The 8,339-nt window shown below is 54.6% G+C and overlaps 4 protein-coding genes across 4 annotated transcripts; all 4 read right to left on the bottom strand.

Annotated features, from left to right (window-relative positions):
- Positions 1-348: 348 nt before the first annotated feature.
- Positions 349-2,596, bottom strand: BU26DRAFT_263334 (MFS general substrate transporter). The gene is made up of 2 exons (XM_033821273.1): positions 1,576-2,596; positions 349-1,513 (listed from the first exon to the last, which is right to left on the bottom strand). Exons 1-2 carry the CDS (start codon positions 2,222-2,224, stop codon positions 381-383), a joined length of 1,782 nt encoding a protein of 593 aa, XP_033687732.1. The 5' UTR covers positions 2,225-2,596; the 3' UTR covers positions 349-380.
- On the bottom strand, positions 2,185-2,789 carry BU26DRAFT_263344 (uncharacterized protein). The gene has a single exon (XM_033821274.1). The coding sequence runs from the start codon at positions 2,608-2,610 to the stop codon at positions 2,272-2,274; it is 339 nt and encodes a 112-aa protein (XP_033687731.1). The 5' UTR covers positions 2,611-2,789; the 3' UTR covers positions 2,185-2,271.
- A 180-nt stretch (positions 2,790-2,969) lies between these two features.
- Positions 2,970-4,830, bottom strand: BU26DRAFT_422134 (uncharacterized protein; the record flags this gene model as incomplete). The annotated part of the gene is made up of 2 exons (XM_033823444.1): positions 2,970-4,646; positions 4,699-4,830. Coding segments are annotated over 2 exons (1,809 nt in total), but the record flags the coding sequence as incomplete, so codon positions are not given.
- A 501-nt stretch (positions 4,831-5,331) lies between these two features.
- BU26DRAFT_517300 (uncharacterized protein) lies at positions 5,332-6,708 on the bottom strand. Its single transcript, XM_033828548.1, has 3 exons — positions 6,523-6,708; positions 6,200-6,476; positions 5,332-6,149 (listed from the first exon to the last, which is right to left on the bottom strand). Exons 1-3 carry the CDS (start codon positions 6,656-6,658, stop codon positions 5,690-5,692), a joined length of 873 nt encoding a protein of 290 aa, XP_033687729.1. The 5' UTR covers positions 6,659-6,708; the 3' UTR covers positions 5,332-5,689.
- Positions 6,709-8,339: the final 1,631 nt, after the last annotated feature.

The raw sequence follows: 8,339 nt of genomic DNA, 5'->3' as shown, positions 1-8,339 counted from the left end.
TATTAAGGTTTTGCTTAGTTATTTAAGAAAAACAGGTTAATTTTCGTTGATTTTCGTTGCTAAGAGAAGGTGACACGTTCGCTTGTGTGACACGTTCGCTTGTAAAGTACGTTACTTATTAATTTTCTTATACTTAGCATTTTTAGAAGGTTTACTTGTGTAAGGAGTTCGCTTGTGTAGGAAGTTCGCTTGTGTGGGGAGTTCGCTTGTGTGGGGAGTTCGCTTGTATGAGGAGTTCGCTTGTGTGGAGAGTTCGCTTGTGTAGAGAGTTCGCTTGTGTGGAGGATTCGCTTGTAAAGTACGTTATAATACTCTAGAGGCTTTACTTTATTCTAAGGCGTAGTATATAATTTAGTAATATGTCTAGATATAGAGCTACGCTAGATATCTAAGCTTTTTCCCTCCTCCTCTCCCGGTAGCAAGATCTCATGACCGCTTCCATTTCTTACCCAAAAACTAGCGACGCACCCCCATGCGCTTATCGCAGCCACAATCCACCAACTGAGGCCTACGATCTCCTTCTTCAGCCCGATGCTATACCAGTAGCCACTCGCTACCGGTCCAATGGTTCGAAAGGCTGAACTCACGCTCTGGCCAACGCCGTGTATCGTACCGAGAACGCTAGGGTGGGGCGACGCGTTGTTGACGAGGATGATAGAGGCTGGCAGGGCGAATGTGCGGGCGGTGACTTGCAGAGTGAGTACTAGTGATATGGCGACCCAGATGAGAGTGCCGGATGCTGGAAGAGGCGCCGGTGTGGTGGAAGGCAGGAGAGCGAGGTATGGCGCCAGCGCATAGGCCAGCGGGAAGAGGATAAGGGAGTACCGGAAGCATCGCATCAGCCCGAATTTGCCATTGGCCCAGGGATACAGGAGGATTTGCAGACATAGCCCCACGATGCCAAGGACCGCCAATGATGTACCCAGCAAAGTGGGCTGGAATCCAAGACCACCCGTAAAGCGGAAAGGGGTGCGTTTGACGAGTTTGTCCCATGCTTGAGCGGGCGACAATCCTCGTGGCCGTGAAGTCGAGAGGAAGATGATCCACAGACCGGAAAATGCACCCATGTGGAAGTCGAATATGGCAACGCTCAACAACGTCCATAGGACGTTAGATGTCCAGATCCGGCGAAAGGGCAGACGTTGAACGGGCCGGGAATGGGGTGTCGTATTGGTGGGCTTCTCCGGAAAAGACCGCCTTGGGAGAGAGGATAGCTGATGACTGGCCTCGAACTGCTCAAGAGATGCATAATCTGGTCGGTTCCGCAGCACGGAGAAAATACCCTTGCACATGTCCCGAAGCTGTTCGGACAGCGTTCGGACACGATCTTTTGAGGGTAATGTTTCGTGCAAGAATGAAACCACCAAGCCAGCTTCGATAAAAAGTAGTACGGCGCAGAGGACGCTCGGGGTTGCGTACGGATATGCCTTGATCCATCGCTTTGGGGCTCCATCGTATCCTTCGAACATCGACGGGTGACTTGCTACAGGATTGACCAATAGGCCGCCAACCACTACAGTAGACGTCAGCCAACCTAGTCGAGCAGCCAGAGATCAGGTGGGATTGGGCACTCACCAGGGCCTAGGATATTTGCGACATTGAAGGCGATGGGAAGCAGTAAGAAAGCCCTACTATGCCACCTCTTGTCAACCGACTCTGCGACCATGGTCCTCGCTGCACCAACGGTCCCGTTCACGGCACCCCCCACTAGCCGCCAAACAGCAGCCTGCCAAAATGTGCGACTGAAGCCCACACCTATACACGAGATACCCGTCCCAACCAACCCTATGAGTAGCACATTCTTACGGCCCATGGCCGGAGAGTCGGCAGCGCGACCCCAGAGTATTGAGGTGATAATCTGCGCAGCTGTGAATGAGCCCTGTAAGATGCCTGCCTGGTGGGAGATGGTAGACTCGGGGAGCGTAGCGTCGAAAGAGCGAAGCTGCTGGACCATGTACGATTGGAGAGACGCCATCTGCCAAAAGTCGACGAGCCGTGAGAGCGCGAGAATGAGCAGTTGCAGTTTGTTTGGCATGTTACCCCATGACGGTTCTGGCTGCTTGACCGGAGTCGCCGGCGGCGTGTTCTCTTCATCATGTGGCGCGCAGGGGCCGCCGTTCTGCGTGAAATACGGGTACGAATCACGACGCTGGTGCAGCGATGTCCGTGATATAGGATCCGTCGCAGTGCTGTTCTGGCGAGCGTGGAATTTATTGAGAATCATCCTGTAATGAGACAGTCCTCGGGCCCGAAGTCGAAGGGCCGACTGTGTTAAAACGGCAAGCCTTCAGGAAAGGCGTGCCTGTACCGAGCAGAAATATAGTCTTGTAGGGGCGGGAGTAGAAAGATGAACCAGAGCGTGGTTAGAGTTAAAGCAAAGACAACTGGTAGATACGAAATAGAGGTGTCGTCGAGATGTAGAATTCGAAGCATGAGGGACAAGGGCTGAATATTGTTCAGTCGTTCGAGAATAAGAGATAAAAGAGGTGACCAACACCAGCCCGGCGCGAACGCTTCAGTCGATCCACCAAGACCGCGTTGGAAATAGCTGCAAGAGTAAAGTCGTGTCGTGGATAGACGCGCACAACGGCGCGCCCCAAGAGACGTCATGCACACACGCAAGGAAGTGGGTCTCCAGCACGTCGGCCGACCCTGTCGTGCTTGTGTCTGGAGAAGATTGAAGGTCTTGTTTGATAGACAGGGATTTAATGTTAGCGTCAGCCAGTCGTACGCGTCACGCCCATCGCATTGTTCCGACGCCGGAACACTAGGGCCGTCGGTTGCTCGTGCATAGGATAGTTGGCGACGATCGGCTTGGAATGTCTGCCCTCCAATAGACCCTGTTTATGCGCTCTGCCTGCTCGTCTGCCCAGAAAATGCACCTTCTTGATCAAGCAGTGGATGGACGTTATACAAATATGCCACGAATTTATACAAGAACTGCATTTAAATTGCGTCGGCCAATAACATCATGGCAGGGCGTCTGGCCCCTCGAGCTTTCGATAACCCGGGGAGAAAATGGCCTGGTCCCCATACGCTTCCCCGCCACACAGGTGGAATGCTCTCGGGGTGGCCCACTCCTGGAATGAAGACACTACCCTGACGATCCGTCGTCGCCCTACTGCCACGCATACAGCGGAGATGATGAACAATATCAGCACGAATGGGAGAGCTAAATGCGCCCTTGGAACCCCAGCGAAAAGTCCCGCGTTAATGGGATAGTATCGAGCTGTGTCGTACCCTTGAGTGTAAAACTTCCCGCGGTTCGTGACCATTGGCATGGTCTGATCAAATACTTCGCCCTTTGGAAGCGGAGGAATGGGATCGCAACCTCCTTCATCGCAAAGCGGCGCCATGGATTCCGAGGGCACAAACGTCTTTGCAATGCCGGAACGCTTCAAAGGCTTTCCGCTCTTATCGAGTGCTTCCGCGAAAGACCATTCGCTTGCGAATGGAGCCCTGTACTCTGTTTCGAAACCCGTCCTGTTCACCCGCCCTGCCAACTGCCAGGGGCCGGAAGCTGAGTCTGCAGTGTAGAAGTTCCACGCTCTGACTTCGGTTGCACCGTTCCACGACACGAAGAAAGCGAGGCTTGAATCATTGTTACCAGTCTTGGAATACGTCCACAAGGATGGCGTCGTGAGCGGTTCTCCTATCCAGGGGTATTTGTTGCAGCGGTACATCATCACGTCGGACCCCCAGTACGCCAGTTTACCATACAAGACGGCTTCTCCGCTGTCGAGATGCTCAGAGTAGAAGGCATGGTCTCCCCACCCAATGAAAACATTCCCATCAGGCAGTCTCTGCATGTTGCCCTGTGAGCCAGACAAGATGCCTTCTTCTTCTGGAGCCAGCCATTCTTGCAACTTGGTCGCGGTTCGCTTGACGTGGTTGATGGCAATGAGCATGCCTCGCGACTCCTTGTTCGTTATGTTGAAGGTGTTGCTGGCGTTATCGAAAAGGGATATGATGGTATGCGTCTGGTTCTCGTGGACCCAAAGAGCATGGTGCTGGCTCGAGAAATGAAGGTTCTCGTTCTTGAAGGTAGGGTTCGCGCCGTTGAGTTCCCAAAGCACTCTCCCGTCCTGGCTGGAGATCTTGTAGACGGCGGCGACATGGCGCGCAGAAATTAGATAGTCGCCCTCTTCGTTCTTGTCGATCGAGTTGATGTGGAAGTAGTCCCAGGGCGTATCTCTGCTCAGCCCGTTCCCGCTGGTGTCGGTGCAGTCAATGCAGGTGTACGAAAAGCTCGGGGCGATGTGGTCAAGCGCCCTCCATTCAAAGAGCAGCTCTCCGGTCTCGACGTCGATCTCCTGGAAGACGCTGTCTTGGATCCACGCGAGTCCGGGCCCAACCCCAAACGCACCGAGGTCATATGCGCGGGGTTGATAGATGGTAACCAGAGCGGTCCGGCCTCGGTTGATCAGGCGGAACTCGTGCATGTCGGTCTGCGTGGCGGCGCCTACGGCTTCGACGGTGCGCACCACCCGGTATTGGTTATCCATGATCACCCCATGCCCTCTGGCCCATCCATGGTGCTGGTGGCCCTGGAAGAAGCATAGGTGGTCTTTGCCGTTGTACTCGCACACGTGCGGGTTGTGCGCAGTAGAAGCGCCTTGCGAGCCCGCACCAGACCAGACCAGTTGCTGCAATGAAGTCAATCGGCGCCGAGTGAAAGGAGAAGACAAGCCGCCTTACGCCGTAGTTGTCGTAGATGTACGGCCCCGGCTCGACATTTCGATAAGGCGCCAGGAAGAGGTATCCAGGAGAGACCAGCTCGGGGTAGAGGATCTCTAGGCTGATTCTGGGGGCGTGCAGGTCGGGTCTCTGGAAGCAGCGTCAACACCAGTGCGAGGGGGCCGGGCCTGGAGAGGTACCGAGCGGAAAACAGACGTCGGCGAGGTCTCGTCGTCGAGACGCGCCCGGACGGCGGCCAGCAAGAAGCAGGCGCATGCCACGAGGGGCCGCGGAGAGGGAGGCTGCACGAAGAACATGTCTGCGGCATCGCCCACAGAGAGCACGGTGGGAGAGGGAGCGCAGTGGAGAGGCAGCACGCTGGCGACGTCGTCGGGCCCCCGTCGGCGCGCATCCCCTCCGAGGAGGCGGTCGTGGACCCATGGCATGTCGATCGAAACATGTTACCTGTTCGGCGGCCCCAGCAGCCTCGATGCTTGCGCGTCCGTGGAGCGTCGCAGAGGCCAAGGGTGTTTCACAGAAAAGAGCGAGTCATGCATGCGCCCGCGGTGGTGGCGGGCCAGCCGAGCGACCAACCCGGCGGCGGCACTCGCGCCAAGCAAGGCTTTTCCCAACGTCGCCCCGGTTTTCCTGCAATCTCGACGGCCAGCCATTTATCCAGCCAGCTACTGTATCTCTCCATCGTCGACCTTTGTGATCGCACCGGCCGATCTTCTTGGCGTCTGTGTACCGCGACGCCCGAGGGCGAATGGAGCGGCGCCGAACGTCGGCCCATATCACGATGCACGACACCAACGACCACCGGGCAGCGATCATCTTCGACGACATGTGCACGGTATATGATATTCAGGGGAATCCCTCAGCAGTGCTGTGCCGCCGGGCCTGTGAAAACACGCTCCCTTGTGTACCCGAAACGCCGATCGAATCCATGCAGACGGATCCCATCCAAACAGCGCCAGCTATATACACCATCTTCCCGTCGTCTTCCCGCGCCTCACGCCCTCAGACCGGGCAGGCGCGCGCCGAACCGGTGAAAGGTCGCCGAGGCTGAGAGAATAGCAGCCAAAATACCGCCCCCCATTACGAACCCCCGGAACAGGACGTTATACATCTGAGCCCTGTTCCGCGCACGACACCTGTCCACGAAGCCATCCGTGTCATTCGTATGTGGGAACTTCTTGCTCTCCGGAACAGGAACCTCCAGAAAGTCGCAAAGTGGGCCCCATCCTTGGCTCACGCGGAACTCGAGGAGATTGTCCGCCGGGACGATCGAGCGCACTTCCGCATAGTAGTCGTTGAAGACTTGCTTGCCGTACTTCTTGAAGTCGCCCTTGAAGAAGACGTCCCAAAACTTGCGCAGCATGGGCTGGTAGAGGCCCGCGCCCCAGTCCCACTGGGATACCAACTTGAGCTCGGGGTCATTGGCTCGCCAGTCGACCGTCTTCAGTGTTGAGCTTGGATCTGTCAGGGAGCAAACGCGCAACGAGTTCGAGAGGCCACTTACGCATGCCATGAATCGACATCCCGAGTGGTCATGATGACTTTTGCCTCGGGGTATGCCTCGATCAACTCCTTCGCGAAGGCGACGGCAGGCCAGTCGCAGACCGCCTGGCAGTGGCCCAGAAGCTGGTCCCACTGCTCACGCCCGAACTCTCCCTCGCCGTCGTACTTTGCAGCGAAGGCGTCCTGCCACATGAGGCAGTCGGGGGGGTTCTCAACGCTGGCTGACATCATGTGGTAGCAGTCTGTATAGCCGAGCTCTTTGAGCGCGGTTCTGAGTGCTGTGGCTGGTAAGCAGTGGCTCAAGAAAGGGGTCGGTGAACGGACAAGCAGTTCCAGTTCTACCTAGGCCGAGCGCCAGAACTCTCATTGGGACGGTGCGGTGGCATTTTCGGCGGTCGATGTCTGTGTCGGCCGTAAAGATGTCGGTGATAGGCTTGGGTGTATATGGTTGGAAAGCCATTTTCAAAAGAGAGAGAAATCGGTGGGTATGCTTGAACGCAATGAAACGAGCGAACGACGTGAACAAGATTAATATGTACAATTGAATTCCAGGCTTCAGGAAGACGTGGCGGAAGGCGTCAGTGCCGTTCCTCGGAAAGACCCAGCAGCCTTATTATACTGCCCCGGAAGCCTCTCGAACCAGGTATTCGTGGCAAAGAACGGGTAGAAACAAAGCTTAGCCCGTCCGCCCACGTTTCAGGAGACGCTCGCAGATGAAGATCCACAATTCGTCGCCTGTACCCTACGAATCCACTTGCCGCGCGTACCTTGACGTATTTTTATGTTGATACGCGTTAGCGTCCGCGATGGAGCTCAAGCTTCCATACCTACCACAAGCAGTGTTGATCGGAAATTGTACACGCTTGGCGCTTTGTACGTTGCAGGCCGATTGACCAGGCTGTGTACATCTTCATCTGTCGTTGATGGGGTTTTATTCGCATGTGCGCTGATACGTAGTTGGAGGCTTGTGATCCCGCTACGGTTGCGTACCCCTTGTTGAGACCCAGTGCGTACCACACGTCGAGATGCGTCATGGCATGGCGGCATGCGCATACTATCATGCCAGCCTGAGGCAGATCGACTGTTTCGTTTGATTTCTTTTATTGTCTTTCAGAGGTCGTCGCCGCTATACTTATTGTCATAGCGGGGAGTTACTTTGAATCCGCCTACTGAGAACCGCCTTCAGAAATATTGTTGTGTCGTCTTGAATTCGTTCAGATTTGCATACTCCCTACAGGGGGTTGGTGCAAACGCGATTGTGGAATGGCCCTCGATAGCTGTCATAACATCGTGAGGTGGGGAGCCGCCTGCGCGTTTATGTGATGGCAGACCGAGCCAACGAGAGATATAAGATGCCTTCATCCCCGTCGGATGTGTAACATTCACTGTGGCGTCTCGAACCATCCATCGTCCAGCTCTTCGTATACTCCTCGACTATCTGTTTTGTACTCTGCTAGATGCTTGACTTATACGTATATGCCAGTAAAGGCAATGCTTCGAGATGTTCGGACCGGGTGTATTGCATGCGGTCGTGGTAGGGCATAGAGTGTGAACCCCGTGAGTACTAAATCGCATAGCGATTATCAGCCATGATATCAGTCTCCTTCCCCAATACCACTTGCATGTCTACTTGGGTTTTGCCTTTTATTGCCGTTGCCCATGTCAAGCGATCATCATATGCCTGTTCTCTGGTTGGAAGATGTCGACTGCGCTGGAGGAATGGCCCTCACAACCCACATCGCCGTCGATGAGACTTCAAGCTCCATGGATTGGCCTCTCTATACTTTAGTATGGGGGATCCCAACAAGTCCTGGTCGATAGATTCGGGTGTCTGCTCTTGTAGTGGTATGCCTTCGATTTCAGGGTTGGGTTGTGAGACTCCGTTCGCTTAAGGATCTATACTCCAAGTTCCAAAAATTTTTCGTACCAACCTACTACCAAGTCAAGCCATCCCAGAATGCGTCATATAGAGCCTTCGTTATATGGCGGTTAGTATAGAAGCCTTCGAGGCGTTATTTTCACGTTTATCCTTGCTGTATCCTCGTACCAGTGTTGAGGTGGTAATATTCTAACACCAAAGCCCTGCATCTCAAATTAAGAAAATTCATAGCGAACCACAACCATCCCTAAATTACATCAAA

Source organism: Trematosphaeria pertusa (genome assembly GCF_010094035.1).
Source record: "Trematosphaeria pertusa strain CBS 122368 unplaced genomic scaffold BU26scaffold_4, whole genome shotgun sequence".
NCBI classification, from domain to species: domain Eukaryota; kingdom Fungi; phylum Ascomycota; class Dothideomycetes; order Pleosporales; family Trematosphaeriaceae; genus Trematosphaeria; species Trematosphaeria pertusa.
Note: the sequence above shows the minus strand (reverse complement) of the source record. Positions and strands in the feature narration are given on the sequence as shown.

Coding starts and splice junctions, on each gene's coding strand:
- BU26DRAFT_517300 (XM_033828548.1), bottom strand. CDS start 6,658: ATGGCTTTCCAACCATATACACCCAAGCCTATCACCGACATCTTTACG. Junction 6,477..6,522: donor AGGTAGAACTGGAACTGCTT/GTCCGTTCACCG, acceptor TACCAGCCACAG/CACTCAGAACCGCGCTCAAA. Junction 6,150..6,199: donor GATGTCGATTCATGGCATGC/GTAAGTGGCCTC, acceptor GACAGATCCAAG/CTCAACACTGAAGACGGTCG.
- BU26DRAFT_263344 (XM_033821274.1), bottom strand. CDS start 2,610: ATGACGTCTCTTGGGGCGCGCCGTTGTGCGCGTCTATCCACGACACGA.
- BU26DRAFT_263334 (XM_033821273.1), bottom strand. CDS start 2,224: ATGATTCTCAATAAATTCCACGCTCGCCAGAACAGCACTGCGACGGAT. Junction 1,514..1,575: donor CGCAAATATCCTAGGCCCTG/GTGAGTGCCCAA, acceptor CGTCTACTGTAG/TGGTTGGCGGCCTATTGGTC.